A 24,744-nucleotide genomic window follows, 5' to 3' on the forward strand; every position below is an offset into this window, starting at 1 on the left:
TAGCTCTCATACTTTTGTGCCTACTATACTGGTTGCCTTGGTTCATTTGTGCTGCTGTAACAAAATACCACAGACTGGGTAAATTATAAATAATATAAATTTATTTGTCATGGTTTGGAGGCTGGAGAGTCTTAAGATCAAGGCACAGGCAGGTTGTGTTTCTAGTGAGGGCTGCTTTTTGCTTCCAACATGGCACCTTGTTGCTGCATCCTCCAGTGGGTAGGAACACGGTATCCCCATGTGGCAGGATAGCAAGAGGGGCAAGCTCACTCTGCAGCCTCTTTTATAAGGACATTAATCCCTTAATGGTCCCAAAGACCTCACTTCGTTTTTCCTTTTTGGAGATAGGATCTCGCTGTATTGCCCAGGCTGGAGTGCAGGGGCACAGTCATAGCTCACTACAGCCTCAAACTCCTGGGCTCAATCAGTCCTCCTGCCTCAGCCTCCCAAGTAGCTGGGATTACATGGGCATGCCACCATGTCCAGCTAATTTAAAAAAAAATTTGTAGAGATGGGGTCTTGTTTTGTTGCCCAGGGAGGTCACAAACTCCTGGCCTTAAGCATCCTCCCGCCTTGGCCTCCTAAAGTGCTGGGATTACAAGCTAAGCCACTGCGCTTGGCCAGGTTCTGCCTCTGAATACCACTGCAGTGGGGACTGTTTCATGAATATTCATGTCCCCCAAAGTTCATGTATTGGAAACTTAATTCTCAGTGCAACAGTGTTGAGAGGTGAGACCTTTAAGAGATCATGAGGACTCCGCCCTCATGAATAGATTAATGCCATTATCTCAGGGGGGCATTAGTTATTGCAGGAGTGGGTTCCTGATAAAAGGATGAGTTTGGCCCCTTTTCCTCCCTGGCCCCTCATGCTTTCTCTCCCTTTTGCCATGGGTTGATGCACCGAGGAGGCACCTCCTTCCCAGATGCAGGCCCTCTTGACTTGGACTTCCCAGCCTCTAGAGCCGTAAGAAATAAATCCCTGTTTTTTATAAATTACCCAGTCTCACGTATTCTGTCATAGCAGTATAAAAGGGACTAAGACAGCACCTATTCTAAAAATTCATGGACACCCCCAGAATTTTTACCTTTTTATCCTAAATAGACCCTTCCTGATCTCATTTGTTTCTTTATTTAGCTTAAATGTTGTGGTCTATCACTTGAAATAACGTGTCTGATAGCAGTTTCATCTCATCCCTCCTACTGTACTTATTTAGACCTCCAAATAGACTGATTAATTTCTTACAAATTGATTATGCTATATATTTAATGACTCTGAAATTACAGCAGTTGTATTTTCTATTTGTAACCACTTGTCTTGGTCAGAAAAATTTCTGTTCATTTTCCTCAGCACTTGTGCCAAATCTGTATCACTTACTTTAAACTTGTATCTCACCTTTATTTCCTTCAACCTCAGCCTGTCCTCCTTTCCTGAAAATGATTCAGTCCATCATGTAAGAGAACTATTGTGATCTGTTATTTCTCAGACTGTTCCTTCTCAATTTCCTTCTTGGATCCTCCTCTTTTTTCTGCCCCTTGAATAATGGTGCTTCCCAGAGTTTGGTTCCTGTTCTCCACAGCCCTCCCTGGATAATCTCATCTCACCTATTTTAACTCTTATTTATATACTGATGACTCGTAAAGCTGAGTCTGTAGCCTCTCCCTGCAAAGCTCAAAACCTGCATATATCCAGCAGCTGTTGAAAATCCTAACCTATATCCAGTAGCCATTGGAAATCTTGGCCTCAGTTTGTCTCTGTGACCTCAATTTTGGCATATGTAAAATTGATTTTACTTCTTGGCTCACTTTTTTATTCCCTGGAAGTATCTTCTGTTCCTACTTCATTGATCTTAACTCCCACATTCAAGTTTTGCATTCTGTTGCTTTTAGCTAACTAATTTCGTATCCATCTCATTCTCACTGCCTTATTTGACTTTCATTTTGGCACATCTGGTATCCCTGCCCCCATTTTTGCCCAGCTCAAGTCTGTCTTTTACACTGCTCCTGGTTACCTTTCTGATTACTTGGGTTAGGGTTATATGAATATATTCACTCAACATTCATTAGTTCAACAGATGTCAATTGAATGTCTTTGGTGTGCTAGGCACTATTCTAGATGCCGAAGATGAGCAGTGAGCAAAACAGAGATCCTGTTCTTATGGAGTGAAAATTCTAATGGTGATGGTAAATAAATAGACAATGTCAGATGAAAATGAATGCTAATAAGAACAAATGTGGTAGGTGATAGGGATACAATATAGGAGAGCAAAGGGATTCTATTTTCTATAGAGTCTTTGGAGAAGGCCTTTTTGATAAGGAGGCTTTGGGCCAGGGACTTGAATGAAGTGATAAAACAAATGATGATATCTGGGGGCAGAACGGGCTAGGCAGAGGAAACAGAGCAGCAAGTACAGAGACTCTGAAGTGGTACCACGCTTCCTAAACTCACAGAACAACAGGAGACCAAAGTGGTTGGAGCCAAGTGAGTGAGGGAGAATGGAAGGAAATAAGATCAGAAAAGTACTGGGGCTGAGGGTCTGTGTAGCTCTGGTAAGGAATTTGGATTTGACTCTGAAATGAGAAGCCATTAGAGGGTTTTAAGCAGAAGAGGCATGATCATGAACACAGGAGCAGCATATCTTTAAAGGATTGCTTTGGCTGCTGTGTGGAAATGGAGATCAATTGGAGGCCCCTCTAGAAGTCCAGGGAAGAAGTATTTATGGCTCAGACTGGGCACCAGCAGGGGAGGAAATGAGAAGCGGTCGGTTTCTTGATATATTACAAAGTAAAATCACAGGAAATGCTGGTAGATTGTGATGTGTGTATGAAAGGTAAGGGGCATCAAGGATAACGCCAGGTTTTTGGCCTGAGCAGCCAGAAGTATAGAATAACCATTTATGGAGATGGGGAAACCTGAGGAGTGGAAGTCAAGAATTTGCTTTCAGAAGGGTTGAAGATTGAGGTGCCTATTAGATATCTAAGTGTATGTGTTGGGTTGGCAGTTAGATATACAAATATATCCATAGATATATTAGTATTGGGTAACATGGGAAAATTGTAGCGTTTGCATGGTTTTAAATTTTATGTTAATGTTTATACATACACACACACACATACATTTCTGCAACATGCTTACCTCTCCAGTCTCATCTCCTGCCACAAGTCATGCACACTTTATATTCCAGCAATAACAAACACAGCCTGTTCAAACATCTATGCCTATGCTTATATTTGCTTACTAGAATGCTGATTGGCTTACTGCTAATACTCATTTAAAATCCTGTATTGGGGGACTGTGAAGTCTTTCATAATTCCTTCCCCTTATGTAATTAATCTTTCTCTTTATCATTACCATTTTTGTACCTTATATAGGTTTTAATTGCTAGCAGAGTGTCACACTACTATATTTTGTGTATGTTGTGTTTATAAGTATGTGTCTCCTTCTAGATTCAAGGGTAGAGATCTGTATTTTTATCTTTTTAACTCCTGGCATATTGCAGGGTTCCAGTAAATACTTGAATGCAATACATTCTGTCATTTGGCTTTATAATTCTCTGTGAAGAAAATGGTTTGTATTAGAAAATTTGAAAGATTTGAAGATATTAATCAGCTACAACATAAAGTTATGTATGTGTTTGGCAAACTTAATGATAGTTTCTTAGAAACTATTTGATGCATGTAAAACAGTAAACAGCTAGTTATTGGGGTCTAAAGTCTTAGAAACAGATATTGGCAAAAAAATTGAAGATGAAGGGAATTCATGACAATGGTCTCCTTAGTTGCATAAATGTCTGCAACACAACCTTGTTTTCTTTGTCCCAAGGCTATCATACTTTTTCAAGACATACAACTAGTATTTTTTGCTCAACTGTTGAAAATCTAGTTGTATGGACCACAAACAAGATATCACCATTTACTTTATTTTTACATATTACGTTTGCTCTCCAGGAATAAATAAGGTTGTGAATGCCAGATTTGGAAATCCACGTTGTTAGATCGAGGTAGATTTCCCCATAAGTAAAAATAGTTCTCATCTTGTTTTGTTTTTTAGGTTCCCAGATTGTGATGAGCCGTATCCTCGACTCGTGGATCTGAATTTAGCTGGAGAACCAACTGAAGGAGCTCCAGTGGCAGTGCAGAGAGACTATGGTTTTTGGTGTCCCCGAGAGTTAAAAATTGATCCTGATCTGGGTTATTCTTTTCTGCACGTGCGTGATTGTTCACCTCCTTGTCCAAATATGTACTTCAGGAGAGAAGAACTGTCATTTGCTCGCTATTTCATCGGATTGATTTCAATCATTTGCCTCTCAGCCACGTTGTTTACTTTTTTAACTTTTTTGATTGATGTCACAAGATTCCGTTACCCTGAAAGGCCTATTATATTTTATGCAGTCTGCTACATGATGGTATCCTTAATTTTCTTCATTGGATTTTTGCTTGAGGATCGAGTAGCCTGCAATGCATCCATCCCTGCACAATATAAGGCTTCCACAGTGACACAAGGATCTCATAATAAAGCCTGTACCATGCTTTTTATGATACTCTATTTTTTTACTATGGCTGGCAGTGTATGGTGGGTAATTCTTACCATCACATGGTTTTTAGCAGCTGTGCCGAAGTGGGGTAGTGAAGCTATTGAGAAGAAAGCATTGCTGTTTCACGCCAGTGCATGGGGCATCCCCGGAACTCTAACCATCATCCTTTTAGCGATGAATAAAATTGAAGGTGACAATATTAGTGGCGTGTGTTTTGTTGGCCTCTACGATGTTGATGCATTGAGATATTTTGTTCTTGCTCCCCTCTGCCTGTATGTGGTAGTTGGGGTTTCTCTCCTCTTAGCTGGCATTATATCCCTAAACAGAGTTCGAATTGAGATTCCATTAGAAAAGGAGAACCAAGATAAATTAGTGAAGTTCATGATCCGGATTGGTGTTTTCAGCATTCTTTATCTCGTACCACTCTTGGTTGTAATTGGATGCTACTTTTATGAGCAAGCTTACCGTGGCATCTGGGAAACAACGTGGATACAAGAACGCTGCAGAGAATATCACATTCCATGCCCGTATCAGGTAAGGGAAACCTTGTTACAAATTTCAGAATATGTGATAATGAAACAAAGCATATTACTATAATGAGTTAATATCAGCTGTTTTTTGAAATGTCATGAACCTTCAACTTGTACATTAACATTTTACGGGTGAGATAACAAATATGTTGTAGTAAATATGTAACACACATATTTGATAGACATCTTCATTTTAAAAGATGACTTTACAAGTCTACGCTATGGGCTTTTAAGCAGTGTACTTCTATTGGTGATTTTTTTTTTCCCAGAAGTGTGCAGTTTCGTGGGGGAGAAGCACTTTACCAATGTTTATAAAAATGTGCTTTTTGTGGGAATTTCACTGATGCTAAGGTTAGAAATTGTTTTATTAATAGCAGTTTTGCAAAAGTAACAAGATGCAAGTATAAAAACTCAATGATCTTGATTTTTCTTCTTTGCATACTGAATATTTTGTGGTTTCTTTTTGAGTTTAAAGAGTTCAGAGCCTCTGGTAGTCTTAGAATCATGGAATTTCAAATCTAGAAGGAACTTTAGAGATCATTTATTCAGATTCCCTCTGTAATTTAGAGTTCTTAAACATCTGGTATCTTTTTTGAAGCTTTGAAATGTTAAGTGACTTGCTCATGAGTAGTAAATGAACAGCTGGGATTTAGTCTTAGATAAGTAGTCAAGGAAAATAGATCAGAGGAGTTAATGCTAAGTATTTCTCTCTCTCATCTTTAGTACTTCTAGAATCTGTGTTCCTACTATTACCCTATCTTATATATTTATGATTATTATTTAGAGGCAGAGTCTTAATGGAATGCAGGGGTGTGATCATAGCTCACTGCAGCTTCAAACTCCAGGAGCTCAAGCAATCCTCCTGCCTCAGCCTCCCAATTAGCTAGGACTACAGGTGTGCACCACCATGCCCAGCTAATTTTTTATTTCATTTTTTTAAGAGATGGGGTTTCACTATGTTGCCCAGGCTAGTCTCGAACTCCTGGCCTCAAGTGATCTTCCCTCCTGGACCTCCCCAGATGCTGGTATTAACAGGCGCCAGCCTCTCTTCTTTCTTTTAAAACAAGTTTTCTTAAAAGAGTACTCTAATGTGGTGTCTCCTGTTTATCATCTTCCAGATTTCCTGTTATAAAAGTGCACCAGACACCTTTCCATCTCCTCCAACCTTTGTTACTCTAATACTTTTAAATACCTTTATTGACGTACTTATGGATTACAGATAACTTTTGTTTACTAGTCTGTTTCCCCTACTACTATACACTGAACTCTTTGCAAGAAGAACTTCTTTTTCATTTTTTGAAGACATTCTGTAGATGATAGTAATGATAATATGGGTATATTGCTTGAGAAGAGGGGACATTTTTAAGACATGGTAACAGATATGTACATTTAAGAAATGGTTACTGCTACAGAGAGTATGGGGTTAGCACATAATAAATGCTGATACATTTTTGATCACTGAGAATGCCAATTTCCCTTTTATTTTGGTATAAATAGTCCTATACAAATGATATTTTATCATTGTATACTATTAGCTACTGATTTTTTAAAAATAAACCAACTCATAACTTAGAGACTAGGAAAAAATTAATAATTGAAATTCCATTCAATTTCTTGCCAGAACTGCTTACTAAAAACTCTTGAGTTTTCAGACCTAAAGGTATTTAAATAACCCAATTTTCCCTCTGAGAGAGAGATGTTGAGTTATATTTTATGCTTCCCCATGTCAGTTTCTAGGATTCTAAATTATTATTTTAGGGCTATTGAATAAATAATGTTTGACCATGAAATAATGGTCTTAAAAAATACCAGACTTCAAACATGTAAATCAGTAGAGTAGTTGAGATGCTGCTTTTTTCATGACATACCTAGAATTCTTTTAGCATCTTTAGAACCAGTTTGAGCTACACTAAAATATGTGTGTGTGTGTGTGTGTGTGTGTGTGTGTGTGTGTGTGTGTGTATGTTGGGTGGGGGCATTAATAGTGTTTTCTAAAAAATATTTCCAACATACAGAAATGAATAACAAATGATGATAATAACATAGGTATTAAACTGTAAGCTGGAGTAGGAGTCCTAACTTCTTTTCTTACTTTCATTAATTACTTAACTTTATAACCTTGGATGAACTTCACCTCCCTCTGCTTCAGTTCCTCATAATATGAGGATAGTAATGAATCTACCTCCTAGGGTTGTTTTTAGGATTATGCATGTAATCCACACTTAGAAGTGTGGCTACTAGTCTATGGCCACACCACCCTGAATACTCCCGATATCTTCTGATCTCAGAAGCTAAGCAGGGTCGGGCCTGGTTAGTATTTGGATGGGAGAAGTGTGGCTACTACATAGTAAGTGCTCAAAATGTTGGCTCTATTGTTACTTGTTATTGTCCATTATTATTGTTGCTACCATTATTTACATATAGATATGTTTTTTAAAAGCCATCTAGTACTAAGCTTTAGCAAATGCAATATTTGCTTCAGACTTTTTAAAGAAGTCATAGATTTAGCTGAAACTTCCTGTGTACCCTTCCCTAATCTTGTTCCTCTTATTCGCTGCCCAGAGACAACCATCATCTTGAATTTGGAGTTGTTCATTCCCATAAAAGCCTATACAATTACCAATACATACGTAGTTATAAAAAATGTTTGTTTTACCCAATGCATAAATTATATCACACTATACATGTATTTCTTTGACTAAGTTCTTTAACTCAACATTTTGTTTTTGAGTTGCATTTATGTTAATACTGCAACTCTATTTTTTAAAATGTTTCCTTTTACTAATATAAAGGAAGTGTATAACATATGTCAAATATATAGAGATATAGAAAATAAATATCCATGTACTCACAACCCAACTACCTTGAAATCTTGAAATTATGGCATATGTATCTGTATCTGTCTGTGTACCTATATATCTAATATTAAAGATACAGTTGATACCTCCTCTGTTCCTTTCCATATTTCCATTCCTCTTCTCCCTCCCTCCCCAGAGAAGCCCTTCTCATAAATATGGTATTTTTCATTCTCCTGAATATTTTTACACTGTCACTGTTTTTCCATAAAATTTGCTGTTATGCAAGTTTTTAAAATGTATATATGTGAGACCATTCTGTAGCTCATTTTTTAACTCAGTTCTATGTTTTTGAGAATATATATGTTGATATGTGTACTGATAATTTGTTTTAACTGCAGTGGAGTATGCTATTGTATAACTATACTGCAATTTATTCACTCATTTATTGATGAATTATATAGTTGTTTCTAATTTTTTGTTATAAGCCATTTTTCAGTGAATATTCTTGTAACACTTTCATTTCTTACATATGAACAAGAGTTTCTATTAGAATTTTTGCATTGTAGACTATAAGCATGTTCAACTCAAGTGGTTATTTTAATTTATACTCACACCAGAATATGAGTTTCCCCTTTGTCCCCAAAAGCACTCTCAGGCTTTTAAATATTTGCCAGCCTTTGAAATAATATCTCAATTCTGTAGTAATTTACCTTTTCTTTACTATAAGTAAGGCTGAATGTGTTTTTGTATGTTTATTGGCCATTTGGGGTTTCTCTGTGATTTACCTATTTGTTATCTTTGTCCATTGCTCTGTTAGGTTATTTGCTTTTTACTGTTTAAATATTATTGGTTTTTTTTTGTCAGTCATTTGCATTACAGATATTTTCTGCTTTGTTTCTTGTCTTTTCACTTTATTTGTGCTTTCTTAGTCTTTTGTGTTTTAAGATAATCCTTCCCTGCCACTAAAGTCATTAAAATGGCCTGCTTTTTTTTCTAGCAGTTTCTACAATTTGCTTTATTGATTCATATCTCTAATCCCATAAAATTTATTTTTGTGAATGTTGTAAGGAACACAATTTTATTTTTCCATTTGGATAAGACATGTGCTTTCTGCATCATTTATCAAATAGTTCATCTATTTCAATTGTAATGCAACCTCTGTCATGCACAAGTTTCATTTTTAGGCTCTCTCATTTATATAACCATGTGTCAATTCCACATCTTCCTTACCTTGTTCTTCTTCAAAACTATTTTAGCTATTTTTGGTACTTTGCTCTTCTGTATGAATTTTAAAATCAATTTTCCATGAAAAACACTGTCAGGATTTTCATTGAAATTGTTTTCGATTTATAAATGAATTTGGAGAACATTGCCATTTTTGCAATACTGAGTTTAATATCTTGTTTATTTATGTTTTTATTCATTAAATTGGTTATTGATGGTGTACAGGCATGCCATTTAAAAGTTTTTTAGTTTATTTATTGTGACAAAGTCTCGCTCTGTTGCTTAGGTTGGAATGCATTGGCACAGTCATAGCTCTCTGTGACCATGAACTCCCAGGCTCGAGTGATCCTCCTGCCTCATCCTCCCAAGTAGGTGGTACTACAGGCGTGTGCTACCATGCTTGGCTAATTGTTTTTTTTTTTATTTTTTGTAGAGATGGGGTCTCCCTGTGTTGCCCAGGCTGGTCTCAAGTGATCCTTCCACCTTGGCTTTCTAAAGACTGGGATTATAGGTGTGAGCTACTGTGCCTGGCCTGATTTATTTTGTGTATTGGTTTTATATCAAACATCCTTGTTGAACCCCTCTTAGTTCTGATTGTGTATGGATTCTCTTAGATATTCTTTCTAGAAATCATGTTGTTTCCAAATAGGGACAAATTTGTCTCACTTGCTTTCCAATTTCTATATTTCATATAAGAGCTGCCTACTCTTGGAAAGGATTTGCACATCCTGTAAAACTCTGTCCTCATATCTTTGAAGTAAAAGGAAAGAAGTTGGTTAAGAAAGTAGATTTTTGTAAGTTACCATTTAATCTCTTCAATACTAATGGTTTTATTCAGGTCTTTTATTCTTGAGGCATTTTTGGTCATTTATATTTTTCTGGAACATTATTTCATCTAACTTTTCAAATACATTGGCATAAATTTGTTCATTTTTAAAATGTTTTTACCATTTTAGTTTTTGCTCCTAATATATACGTTCTTTTTTTTCCCCCCCATGATCAATCTTGTTAAAGGATTTTTCTTTCTGCTTTCTTTTGGTAGAGATGGGGTCTTGTTATGCTGCCCAGGCAGGTCTCAAACTCCTGGCCTCAGGGATCCTCCCTCTTCAGCCTCCCAAAGCACTGGGATAACAGGCCTGAGCCACTGCGCCCACCAAAGATTATCTTTTTAATTCAATTATTTCTTGTCTTATTTAATCCCTACTGCTTTCTTTAGAATTACTTTGTTTTTCTAGATTCTTGAAAAGTTAACTCATTTATTGTCAATATTTTAAAATGTATTTTAAAAATACATTTAATAGTTACTTTAAATTTAACCAAAAGACCATTATTAACCAGGTTGGTCATTCACACTCATTCTGTCTTCTGAACTTAGCTTTAAGTAACTTTATGTTTGTTTTGTTTTGTTTGAGAGCCTTTATTTATTGAAGTTTGGGAATCTCTGGCTTTTTGTTCTTCACAGAAAGGTCCCCTCACAAAGCTGATGGAAAGGGATGTTTTTTACCCTAACAGTTTCTCATGGGTTAATAACACTTGGATACATTTTAAAAATTCCCTCCAACGTGTATTTTTTTTTTCTAGGATTTCCTTTCTCTTTAGCATAATAATTCAGAGACTGTTCTGAAAGATAGTGCTGGTGTGGCTAAAGTTTTATTCTATATGTGAGTCCCATGAATTCCTTTGTGATTCTTGTGCTTTACAATCTTGTTTGCATAAGTAGATGTTGAGTTAAACCTCGCCTGTTCAAAAAAGATAAAGTACTATAAATATGAAGTCTTATTTGTATAGACTTCATTGTGGGTAAAATCTGTGATTGCTGATATTCACAACAACCTTTTCAAATAGATAGCATGGCTTCATTCCTGCCATTCAAAAGCATTTAAAGCAGAAAGAAGTAATGTGTCTTACACAGTTACATTAGCTTAAGGATCAGCAAACTATAGCCCATCTGAACTGTAGCCTACAGATAAACTAGAAGACCAGCGACCTGTTTTTTTAATTGTAGTTTTATAGATGCACACACACGTTATGTATACATTCTCATTTTAACCATTTTTAAGTGTACAGTTCTGTGACATTAAGTAAATTCACATTGTGCAACCATCACCACCATCCATTTCCAGTAACTTTTTCATCTTTTCAAAATGAGAAGACTTAGCAACATGGTAAGACCCCATTTCTACAAAAAATATAAAAATTAGCCAGGCATGTTGGCATGCGCCTGTAGTCCTAGCTAGTCGGGAGGCTGAGGCAGGAGAATAGTTTGAGCCCAAGAGGTCAAGCCTTCAGAGAGCTGTGATTGCACCACTGCACTCCAGCCTAGGTGACAGAGCGAGACCCTATCTCAATAAAAATCATCAATCAATCAGTGAGACTCTGCACCCATTAAACAGTAACTCCCCATTCTTCTTCCCCACGTCCCCTGTCAACTACCATTCTACTTTGTCTCTATTAATTTAATTCTAGATAGCTCATATAAATGGAATTATACAATAATTTGCCCTACTTTGATTTTAATATTCAGATATTAGGATATTAATATTTGTTTTTGTTCAGAATTTATTTTTAAAGGAATCTTATACAGACTTCTGAATTGAGCACCAGTGATGTGAAATTTTTATATTGAAGTAATACCCACACATACTTGAATAAAGATCTGCTGTTATTGAGTGTGCCTTATAGAACACTCAGTAGGCACTGATGATAATTCCTAATAAGTTTTTTAAATGTTTTAAGCAATGATGGACAGTCTCCTCAGGTGACTTAGAAAGAGAAAACAATTGAATATATTTGCTTAAAAACCAATAAGGTTGCTTAACAGTTATCTCTCATATTACAGAAACTTTCAAAAATCTGAGAAAATTAGTTCCTGAGTTGTTTATCATGTTTTTTCAAAATACCAATTGGGTTTAGTGCAAATTGCATGAATGTAAATTCATAATTTGAAGAAAAATTGGCTGAATGTAAAGTATTTTAAAATGAGTGTTCTCGCTGAAAACAGTTTTCACTGGCTTTTTTTTTCTGTTTTCTAAATAAAATTCTAGGTTTTAACACAGTTTTAGATTGACAGAAAAATTGTGAAGATAACACAGTGAGTTCCCATATGCCTTGTACCAGTTTTCCCTGTTATTAACATCTTATATCACTATGGCACATCCGTTATAATTGGCTAACCAATAGTGATACATTATTACTAACTAAAGTCCATACTTTATTCAGATTTCCTTAGTTTTTATCTAATGTCCTATTTCTGTTCTAAGATCCCACCCAGGAGATGACATTTGGTAGTTATGTCTCCTTGGCCTCCTCTTGGCTATGACAGTCTGTCAGCCTCTCTTTGTTTTTGATGTCACTACCTAGATTTTAAAATACTATACCAACCATTTTTAGCAAGAACACTCATTTTTAATGTTTACTAAATAATACTTGAAAAGTAGTATTGAATGCCTAAATTCTCAATTAATTATGAAATATAGTCTGAGTAGTCAGAGTAATATTTCACAATTTAAAAACTAGTTTATTTCTAGAATACTTTTTTATATTGTGTATTTTAAAATAACAGATCAGTAATTTTACAGAGATTTGGGTTTTTTTGGTCTAATAATAATTTCCTCTATTTAGTGCCTTCTAAGAGTTTCGAAGTATCCTATGAAAGAGTTATAGTTCTCAAAGATTCCTGATATTTCTAGAAAAGAATTTGAATTTAGCATAATATTCGTTAAAAATGTGGGCTTTAAAATAAGACAGGCTGGGTTTATGACTTGTTGCTACCATTCCTTCATGTAAAATGCAGAAAATAATATGTTAAATACAGTAATATCTACCTCATGTGTGGCAATGAAGATTAAATGAGAAATATAAACCTCTTACCAGAATGCTTTGCACAAAGTAAAATTTCGATATTAACTCCTGTTATTACAAGTACATAATTATTGAGGCTTTAAAAAGGATTATCCTATACTCTGTACTAGAGTCATTTTTTTCCTTTTAAACATCGATTTTGAAGAGCACATTTCCTTCCTTTCCTAAAATTCCCCTTCATTTTTTTCATCTCTTTCATCCATCTAATTTAATGCAGTATGTCCCAAGGAATTTTGACACTAGAACTTTTATTTCGGTAACAGAAATGTGTTACCATAGTACAAGCAGCTTAGCCAAGACTGTCAAATTCACATTACAGCCATTTGTAGAATTCTTTAAAAATTATTTTTATAGTCCACGCGCAGTGGCTCATGCCTGTAATCCCAGCACTTTGGGAGGCCAAGGAGGGTGGATCACCTGAGGTTGGGAGTTCCAGACCAGCCTGACCAATGTGAAAGCCTATCTGTACTAAAAATACAAAAATTAGCCGGGCTGTGGTGGCACGCGCCTATAATCCCAGCTACTCAGGAGACTGAGGCAGGAGAATTGCTTGAACCCGGGAGGTGGAGGTTGCAGTGAGCCGAGTTTGTGTCACTGCACTCCAGCCTGGGCAACAGAGGGAGACCCTGTCTCCAAAAAACATTATTTTTATAGAAAACAAACAAAAAATATTATTTCTATTCTTCTGAGTATACAAGGCATCCCATCTGTTGTTTTATCTAGTGTTGATTCACAAAAATACAAAAATAGCAGAATAACATTAAATCTAATTTGTTATGATTTTAGCTTCATTTTCTGATGAGTCTTTCCCTTTACCAGGCAGTTCCAAAAGGAATCAGAATTGTTTATGAAAGGACCATGAGGGAAATGGGTATGTTTTACACTTCCGACATTAGACAATGAGTAATTCTTTTGTATAAAAATGTAGTACTACTAACCTTTTTTTTGTTTTTCTACTAATCTTTAAATTGGTAAATATCCTGCCTACCTATGACTTCTAGGGCCAAACCTCAAAATTATTTAGTTTCTGTCATAGAGGAAAAGAATGAGAATTCCCTGAAAAAATATTCTATATCTCTTGTTTTGCCAGAAAATATTACAGAATAGGATATGAAGGAAACATAGACTATTATAGAAATTTATAGAAACTGTTAATACTGTTATGTACTGGTTGTAAAATACTGTCAAATGACACTTTTGGATAAATATGATAAAATATACAAGTTATTATTCTGGCCTCTGTTAAACAGAATAACCTAAGTTGTGTGTTCAGTTTAAGTCTTCACTGCAGAAATACCTGGTATGCAAACAGCTTACACATTTTTAGGAAAAAATTCAATGTACTTGCCATTATCTACAGTAGGGCATGGCAAACTGTAAAAGATCAGATAATAAATATTTTAGACATTGCTGGCCATTGGTTTTTGTTGCAGCTACTCAGCTTTGCTGCTATGGTACAACTACTCAGCTTTGCTGCTGTGGTACAAAAGCAGCCATAGACAGTAAGTCAGCAAATGGAAGGAAGTATTCCAATAAAGCTTTATTTGTAGAAACAGGCATTGCAACAGATTTGGTCTTCAGGCTGTAGTTTGTTGGCCCCTCATCTATAACAAGTATTACTCTATGTCATCTTTGATCATTCTTTTATAACAGTGGTTGGTGACCTATGACATTTTTCTGTCGCACATAAATTGTTACTGTTGCATTCTCATTACTACTTTTGAGGATCAGCCTTTTACTCTACTGCATAATAGTATTAAAAATATTTAGGCCGGGCGCAGTGGCTCACGCCTGTAATCCCAGCACTTTGGGAGGCCGAGGCGGGCGAATCACGAGGTCAGGAGATCGAGACCATCCTGGCTAACATGGTGAAACGCCGTCTCTACTAAAAAATACAAAAAGATTAGCCAGGTGTGGTGGCGGCCGCCTGTAGTCCCAGCTACTCGGGAGGCTGAGGCAGGAGAATGGCGTGAACTCAGGAGGCGGAGCTTGCAGTGAGCCGAGATCGCGCCACTGCACTCCAGCCTGGGCGACAGAGCGAGACTCCAGCTCAAAATATATATATATATATATATATATATATATATTTAATATAGGCCGGGCGTGGTGGCTCACGCCTGCGATCCCAGCACTTTGGGAGGCCGAGGTGGGCAGATCACCTGAGGTCAGGAGTTCGAGACCAGCCTGACCAATATGGTGAAACCCCGACTCTACTAAAAATACAAAAATTAGCCAGGCGTGGTGGTGGGCACCTGTAATCCCAGCTACCTAGGAGGCTGAGGCAGGAGAATCGCTTGAACCCGAGAGGCAGAGGTTTCAGTGAGCCGAGATTGCGCCACTGCACTCCAGCCTGGGCAGCAAGAGTGAAACTCTTGTCTCCAAAAAAAAAATAATAATAATAATCTAGTACTGTTATCACTATAATAAATAAATAAAAATGAATTCTAACCTATCACTGTAATAAACACATGTAAATAAGACATATTTCCAGTAATCTTTGAAGGCATTACCATACCAATTTTAGGAAATAATTTTAGTATTTTATGAGAATAGTAGAGTAGAAGCAACATGGTTTAATAATCATAGTTGCTTCTAGTTTTTTAAGTTATATGCTGTATGTCATGTCCTATGCTCAATAATTTATACACATCATCTCATTTAATCCTCACATTAGCCCAGTAAGTTATATTGTACTCAGTTTTACAAATGAGAAAACTGAGTCTCATATATTTATACAGTTTATCCCAAGTCATACAGTGAGTTACAGAGCTGGGATGTGAACTGATTCCCAAGCCTACAGACTTAACATCATTTTACACCTCTTCATATGCAAAAAACACAGGTCTGAGTATTTGGAGAGACATCATATAGTTCTGGCTATATCACTAACTAGTTTTGTGTCTTTAGGCTAGTCACTAAGTTTATACTTTCTTCATCTCTAAAATTTTAGGGGATTGGATTGAATAATCTATAAGGGTTTTTTCTCAGGTCTAATATTAAATGAATCTAGAAACTATTCTCCCATAAACCACAACTTGTTTTTCCCCTTTTATAAAATTCATTTATTAATGCAAAACCATTTATTATATATGTTATATATATATTATATATTTTGGCATATTGATAGTTGCTGGAGAAGCAACTGTGAATAAAATACAGCCTCTGCCCTACAGTTCATAGCCTGGTAAGAGAAAATAAACATGGAAACCAGATAGTTCTGTGACTAAAGAACAGTTCGTTTTTAGTTCTAGTCTCTCGTCTCTTAAAAAAAAAAATACGGAGAAACCTAGTAAAAATAAAGATACCTTCAGGAATATGATAGTTGTATCCTGTATCAGGGATCCCCTACCCCCAGGTGATGGACCAGTATAGGTCCACACAGCAGGAAGTGAGTGGTGGGTGAGCCAGCAAAGTTTCATCTGTATTTACTCCCCATCACTTGCATTACTGCCTGAGCCTCCTGACAGGTAAGCAGCAGCATTAGATTCTCATAGGAGCGCGGACCCTGTTGTGAGCTGCGCATGTGAGGAATCTAGGTTGCGTGCACCATTTATTGACTAGTTCATCTTTTCTCCACTGATCTATAATACTGCCTTAGTCATATATCAAGTTCCCATATGTGAAATTTGTTTTGCTGTTCTATTCGAGGGTCTATTTTTCTGTCCCAGTGCTACATTGTCTTAATTACTATCACATAATAAGCCGTTATATTTGATAGGGCAACTAGGTGACTTTTCAAAGCATAATAACAGTAAAGGTTGCTAAGCAGTGTAGTGTAGTTAAAAAGTACACAAAAGCGGGAATCAGAAGACCTCCATTCAGGAACTGTTGTCACTTACCAGTTGTATGACAGACTCTGTATGAACCTGATGAATAGTTCATTTTTCTGTAGGCTTTAGGTGACCATAGGCTTGATATAAGTCAATATTTTGCAATGAATTTATTTAAAAAAATAAAAGCAAACCCAATGCAATATGTACTTCTATTAGTAAAGTATAGATTCCTCTTGATAGGGAAAGAAGCCAAGGACTCTGCCAACCTGATTCAAAGCTAAGGTCTCAAAAACAAGTATTGAATTTAGGCCAGCACAATAATAAAAAAAAAAATACCTTAAGTGTTTTTCTTTTTTTGCAGGGTATTTCACCCTTAGCATGAGTAGTTTTTTTTCTATTTAATTAAAAATAATTTAAGCCCTGGGGTCTTTGGTGGATTATGTATCTAAATGGAAAAATCAAAACACAGGTAAATGGTTTTTATATGATGGTTGAAAAGAGTTATTGCAACTCTGTAGATTAAATCAGAGCAGTGTTAGTGGAGATCAGTGATTCAGAAGATAGTGGATGTAGGCTATTTATAGCTAGCCAGGCTGTTGTAGAACAGGGACCGTCATCAAGACCCAGGGCTTACAGCAAGTAGATGCTGATGTCTCCCTTTTTTGCCAGGTATTCTCCAGGTAGATCAAAGAAATACATCAGGTAAGTTTTTTTGTTGTTGCTTTTTTTTGAGATGGAATCCTGCTCTGTCGCCCAGGCTAGAGTGCAATGGCATGATCTCGGCTCACTGCAACCTCTGCCTCCTGGGTTCAAGCTATTCTCATGTCTCAGCCTTCCGAGTAGCTGGGATTACAGGCGCCCACCACCACACCAGGCTAATTTTTGTATTTTTAGAGACAGGGTTTCACCATATTGGTCAGGTTGGCCTTGAACTCCTGACCTCAGCTGATCCACTGGCCTCGGCCTCCCAAAGTGCTGGGATACATCAGGTAAGTTTTTTCCAATTGCAAAGGTAATGTAACATCAATAGGAATATAACGTTTTCAGGAACACTTAGAAAGAATACTTGACAGTTTTCTTATTTGTCGATTTTAATTATGCAAGGAACTAAAATATTTTGTGAGTTTTTTCTTTAAAAATTCTATAGCCGGCCGGGTGCGGTGGCTCACGCTTGTAATCCCAGCACTTTGGGAGGCCGAGACGGGCGGATCACGAGGTCAGGAGATCGAGACCACGGTGAAACCCCGTCTCTACTAAAAATACAAAAAAATTAGCCAGGCGTGGTGGCGGGCGTCTGTAGTCCCAGCTACTTGGAGAGGCTGAGGCAGGAGAATGGCGTGAACCCGGGAGGCGGAGCTTGCAGTGAGCCGAGATCGCGCCACTGCACTCCAGCCTGGGTGACAGAGCGAGACTCCGTCTCAAAAAAAAAAAAAAAAAAAAAAGTTTATAGCCAAGTATGGTGGCTTACACCTATAATCCCAGCACTTTGGGAGGCCAAGACAGGTTGATTACTTGAGGTCAGGAGTTTGAGACCAGTCTGGCCAACATGGTGAAACCTCGTGTCTACTAAAAATAAAAAAATTAGTTGGGCATGGTGGCAGGTGCCTGTGATCCCAGCTACTCAGGAGGCTGAGGCAGGAGAATCGTTTGAACCTGGGAGGTGGAGGTTGCAGTGAGCCGAGAATTGTACCACTGCACTCCAGCCTGGGCGACAGAGTGAGCCCCTTTCAATAAATAAATAAATAAAATTCAGTTGATTATAGGGCTTTTTAAAAATAAAAACTAAACACTATATCCCATTTCCTTTATTTAAATATTTTTCTTTGGTAGGCTTTGCCTTTCTAACTAGTATATGGCCTGTTTTACATACTAACTACCTCACTATTTTTGTGTCTCTGTGTGATTTATGAGTAGATAATAATGTATTCTCCTTCTTCTTCTTCGTTCTTCATTTATAAGGGGACACTCCTTCTTTATAGCAGTAGCTTGGCTCTTCTTCCTCAGTGTCTTGGCCCTCTGGCTCCAACACTCTGCCTGTAGCATCTTCAAAAAACAGGTGTTGTTTTAGTTGCTTTCTCACTGTATCCCTGCCATAGGCAGGTGCTGACTTGTCTTTTCTGGAATTTTGGCTTTAACCAGAACCCTGTAATGCAAAATGTTCTGTGTTACATCCCTGTTGTCTTCCAAATCTTCTTGCCTAATTGGAGGTTTTGGTTGTTGCTATTACTGATTTTGTATTTAGCACTCCTTCCCTCTTATTCAAGCATTTATGTTACGTGAACAATATTTCTAATTTACACAGACAATGCAGTTTAAGGTGCTAAAGAATCGAAGTTGGAAGATAGGGTTTCTCTCTCTGTTTTCTTTCCCTTCTCCTTTTTTTCTGTATAATCTTATCCAGTCCCATGTTTCAGACTATACAGCCCAACCTTGTTTCTGTGCTCCAGAATATCTATTTACATGACACTTTCTTTTGAAAGTCTACAAAGCATTTCAGACTTAGTATGTCTAAAACACAGCTCTGAATTTTTCTCAAATCTGCTTCCTGCATCGCGTTCCCAGTTCTGCTCCATTCAGTAAATGGTATCATTATCCACTAGTTGTTCAGATCCAAATTTGGAGCTATCTTTGGACCCTCTCTTTCTCACCTGTCTCAGATCCAATCCTTCAGCTTCTCAGTACCTCTACCTCTACCTTAGTCCAAGCCATTCAGTAATTCACAGTGGCCTTCCTATTCATCTTCATGCTTCTACTTTTGTTTCTTTAGTTTATTTTCAACACGGTAGCCAGAGCAAGTTTTAAAAACGTAAGTGAGATCATGTTGCCGGTTTGTACAAAATCCTCCAGTGGCTTCCTGTTACTCTTAGAATGAAATCCTTTTTTTTTTTTTTTTAACCATTCCCTGAAGTGCCATATATGACTGGACCCCTACCTCCTTCTTTGACTTCATCTCCTACCATTTCTCTTCCATCCATGCTCACTTTTAGCCTTGCTGACCTCTTTGTTATTCTTCAGAGACAGCAAACTTGTTCTGTCAGGATTATTGTTATTGCTGTTTCTTCTGCCTAAATCCCTACTTAAATGTCATGTCCTTGAAGAAGCCTTTACTGACCACTTTGATCTAAAATTGCTTGCTGGCTGGGCGCTGCGGCTCACGCCTTAATCCTAGCACTTTGGGAGGCCAAGGTGGGTGGATCACCTGAGGGAGGGAGTTCGAGACCAGCCTGGCCAAAATGGTGAAACCCCATCTCTACTAAAAATGCAAAAATTAGCTGGGCATGGTGGCGCGTGCCTGTAATCCCAGCTACTCGGGAGGCTGACACAGGAGAATCGCTTGAACCCAGGAGGCGGAGGTTTCAGTGAGCCAAGATCCCGCCACTACACTCTCCAGCCTGGGCACAACAGAGTGAGACTTGGTCTCAAAAAATGAAATAAATAAAATAAAAAAGCTTGCCCATCCACTACCACACCACACCCACACACGCTATCACCTACCTTGTGTTTTAGTTCTTATTGCTACCTGAAATTGTAAGATTTCTTTAGTTCCTATACATTGATAGCACTGCACCCTTACCCTGCTCTAGAATGTAAGTTCAACAAGGGCAGATAATTTTCTGACCATTTGCTGCTATGTCTTTTGTACCAGGTCATGGTAGCACTCAGTATTTAAGTGACTGAGTTAATTAGCTGTGTGACCTTGCAGATCAGTTCACTTCCCCAGAGTTTGATGGCATCTGTAAAACAAAGGGATGAGTAGGATAGGATATATCTCTAAGGATAGGATTTAGACTCTAGATGATCAGTCATCTAGAATTGAAGACAACCTTGAAGTCATTAAGTTCAAGCCTCTTATTTTATAAAAAGTGATTTGACCTATGTCACATTGCTCAGGCCAGTGCTCTTCACATTACACAATTGTTCTAATTCTGCGATCAACTTTGATTAGCTCTCTTTATCTTTTTTCATTACAATTCTATTAGGTTTAATTTTTATGTTCTTTGCCTTCATCCTCTTCATCATATTATTTATGTAAGTCACCTCTTTACAAATAATTATTTTTCTTCAGTTAGTCCTTGTTTTCTCACCATTTATTGAGTATAAGCAAGTGTGATTTGAAGTCTGCTTCCCAGCTCTCATTCTTTGCCTTGCCACACTCCACTGTTTTTTTGTTTTTTGTTTGTTTGTTTGTTTGTTTTTGAGACGGAGTGTCACTCTGTCACCCAGGCTGGAGTACAGTGGTGCAATCTCGGCTCACTGCACCCTCTGCCTCCCAGGTTCAAACAATTCTCCTGCCTCAGCCTCCCGAGCAGCTGGGATTGCAGGCACCTGCCACCACGCCTGGCTAATTTTTGTATTTTTGGTAGAGACGGTGTTTTGCCATGTTGGCCAGGCTGATGAACTCCTGACCTCAAGTGATCTGCCCGCCTTGTCCTCCCAAAGTGCTGGGATTACAGGCATGAGTCACCGCACCTCGCCCACACTCTACTTTTATGAGATTTTCTCTTTTTGTGAGCCAAAAAAAAAAAAAATGTATACAGTTATGGTTAACATGTATATTTTAACTAATATGATAGATTTTTTAATCATGGAAAAGGAAAATAACTTCTGTAGCAAAACTAGTCTCTAATTCCCCTGTAAAGTTTTTCCAGATTAATAGGCTCATAGGCTATTAGAATAAACCTTAGAATTTACCTATTCCAACTCCTTAATTTTTAGTGGAGGAAATGTATCTATCAGCTTAGAAAACACTGAGGTAAACAAAAATAAACAGTTCTTCAGGACTTCTCAGAACCTTGAATATATTAATGTATAATCCCTCTGGGTGGGGAGGAGGCTCATAATACCCACATTTTATTTTACCACAGAATGTCTTTTTAAGATAATGTCTTTTTAAGATACTCTGTGGTAAAATAAAATCGGATAAAATATGGATTACCTGTTAATATCTTCTGGGATAGTAGTGCTCCTAAAACACATTTTTGAATATTTATTAGGTGTCAAACACAGTTCTAAGTACTTTACGCTTTTCAACCTATTTTATCTGCTACATTCATGTGTTCCTCCTTAATATGTGAATATCTGCCTTTAAGAAGTAGTATACCATATGGAGAATACATATTGGAAAATGCAAGAAAGGATGTGTTTGTGTATACAGAATGTAAGTCCAAGGTATTGATTCATTTAGAAATTTATTGTGTTTTCTATCTAGTTGATCATTGATTTATTTATATAGCTTACTTTACATATTTATGATATCACTACTGTAGATTAAATATCAGTATAATTTTTGATAATTTCTTAGAGCAATTCATTTGTAGAACATTTGTTGATATCTATCATAATATAAATTGACATTGTATCTCATGAACTTTTGGCATTCCATTAATACAGTAAAAGTTTTCCTGGTTAAATGTTTTGTCAATTTTGATTATACATGTATAGTCTTTTCCACTTTTTAAAAAGTCCAAAATATGTGGGAAGAAAATGATAAAACATACTCAGAGTAAAAGCCCCCTTACCCCTGCAAATCAATATAACCACAATTTACATTTTTCCATACTTTTTGATCCCTATGTGTCTAGTCTGTTTTCTGTTAAGTGAAACAGAATACCTGAAACTGGGTAATTTTTTAAAAAAAGGAATTTATTTCCTACAGTTATGGAGGCTAAGAAGTCCAAGTTTGAAGGGGCCGCATCTGGTGAGGATCTTCTTCCTGATGGGAACTGCAGAGTCCTGAGTTGATGCAGGGCATCACGTAGCGAGAGGGCTCAGTGTACTAGTTCAGTCACTCTTCCTCCTTTTATAATGCCACCAGTCCTATTCCTCTGATAACCCATTAATCCACTTATGAGGCAGAGCCCTCATGACCCAACACCTCTTAAAGGCCCCACCTCTCAATATCCCCCCACTGAAGTTTAAGTTTCAACGTGAGTTTTGGAGGGGACAAACCTTCCAACCATATGTAGCAACCACTATGGCAGCTACTCTTCAGAGAGATGCAGCCCCCTGCCTCCAACCAGCAAACCACATTTCTTGCTTTTGAGTAGTCCCTTTCCTTAAATTGTGCTGGCACTGTGACTTGCCTTTGATTCGTAGAATGCAACAAAAGTGATTCTGTATGACCCCAAGACTTTGCCAAGATCTCTTGGAATGCTTGCTTTGGGAGAGGTCAGCCTCTAGTAAGAAGTCAGACAATCTTGAGACCACAAGATGTATGGAAGCCCAGGCTAGCCCTAAGCTGTATAGAAAGGCTTCATGAAGGGAGGGAAACAGAAAGAGAGAAGGGTGATTGAGAGGATCAATCACAGAGAGAGGGAGAGATCTTCTCAGTCAGCTCCCGTCTTTTCCAGCCAGCCTAGCTGACATTTGAGTGAAGAAGCCATCCTGTATGTATGTCCAGCTCAGACTAACATCCAGATGATTCCAGCCCCAGCCATCATCTGACTGCAGCTACATGTGAGAGCCCAAGTGGGAATCACCCAGCTGAGCCCAGTCAATTCACAGACCTGTGAGAGATAATAAATTCCTGCTTTAAGCCATTAAGTTTTGGTGTAGTTTTTTATACAGTCGTAGATGGCCAGAACAGTGCATATTGGTATATTAAAAAACATACCAAAAGTCATATTTAATATATATATAAATAATGTTATAGATATTACAGCCATGCACCACAATAACAATGTTTCAGTCAACCATGGACCACATATGGGACTACGGTGGTCCCATAAGATTATAATGTTGTATTTTTATTTTACCCTTTCTATGTTTAAATAGATACCCAAATATTTAATATTGTGATACAATTGTTTGCATTATTTGGTACAGTAACCTGCTGTACAAGTTTGTAGCCTGGGAGCAAGAGGCTATACCATAAAGACTAGGTGTGTAGTGGGCTATACCATCTAGGTTTAGCCTAAGTACACTCTGATATTCACACAATGACAAAACTGCCTAACGATGCATCACTCAGAACATATCCCTGTTGTCAAGTGACACAAGACTGTATAATTTTGAAACATAAATGGTGATCATATTTGGCACATCAGTCTATACCTAGTTGTGTGCTGTAGCTGGCTCTCAGGCCCGTAAGATGCTGTTCCACGTTCAGTGATATCACACTGGTTGCTTGAAAATGATCATCGAAATTGGCAGATGCTGCAAATCAGGGCTTCCTTTGACCCAGAGAGCCAGTTGTTGAACATTTACCAGCACACAACTGTCTGTATTTTCCTTTTTTCATTTACATTATTTTTTGAATGACTGTATATTTGGTAATTTGGATGTGCCATAATTTAAACAATCCCCTATTATTGACCTGTTATTTCTTTAGGATATTATTTCTCGAAATAGAATTGCTGAATCAAATGGAATATACATTTAAATTTTTTTATAAGTTTTACAAGATTGTATACTAGTAAGGCTATACCAGTTTACCAACAGTGAGGGTGTTTCCCAATGCCCCACCCAGCACTTATTTTTATATTTAGAATCTTCATACATATATTTTTTTAAATTCTGTTTTTTTTATTCTTGAAAGTTTTTAATGGTTCAAGGCTGGGCGCAGTGGCTCATGCCTGTAATCCCAGCACTTTGGGAGGCTGAGGCAGGTGGATAACAAGGTCAGGAGATCGAGACCATCCTGGCTAACATGGTGAAACCCCATCTCTACTGAAAATACAAAAAATTAGCTGGGCATGGTGGCAGGCACCTGTAGTCCCAACTACTCTGGGAAGCAGAAGAATGGCATGAACCCGGGAGACGGAGCTTGTAGTGAGCCGAGATCATGCCACTGCACCCCAGCCTGGGCAACAGAGCAAGACTCCATCTCAAAAAAAAAAAAGTTTTTAATGGTTCGAAACCCAAAAGCTACAAAAGTATATGGGAAAAGTCTCCCTTCTATCACTGCCTGTGTTTCCCAGCTTCCCAGTGCCCCTCTCAAGGGTAACTTGGAATTTTATAAGGAATTTGTATATCCTCTTTCAGTGATGTTCATGCATTTACAAACAAGTATATTCCTTTGCTCCCT

At 37.5% G+C, this 24,744-nt stretch overlaps 1 protein-coding gene across 1 annotated transcript in view; it reads left to right on the forward strand.

Annotated features, from left to right (window-relative positions):
- The window catches only part of FZD3 (frizzled class receptor 3), a 71,490-nt gene that overhangs the window by 29,164 nt on the left and 17,582 nt on the right, over nucleotides 1–24,744 (forward strand). The window contains exon 4 of the mRNA XM_003272921.4: nucleotides 4,049–5,066. Coding sequence (XP_003272969.1) covers nucleotides 4,049–5,066 — 1,018 coding nt within the window. The remainder of the gene's footprint in view (nucleotides 1–4,048; nucleotides 5,067–24,744) is intronic.

Source organism: Nomascus leucogenys, chromosome 8 (genome assembly GCF_006542625.1).
Source record: "Nomascus leucogenys isolate Asia chromosome 8, Asia_NLE_v1, whole genome shotgun sequence".
NCBI classification, from domain to species: domain Eukaryota; kingdom Metazoa; phylum Chordata; class Mammalia; order Primates; family Hylobatidae; genus Nomascus; species Nomascus leucogenys.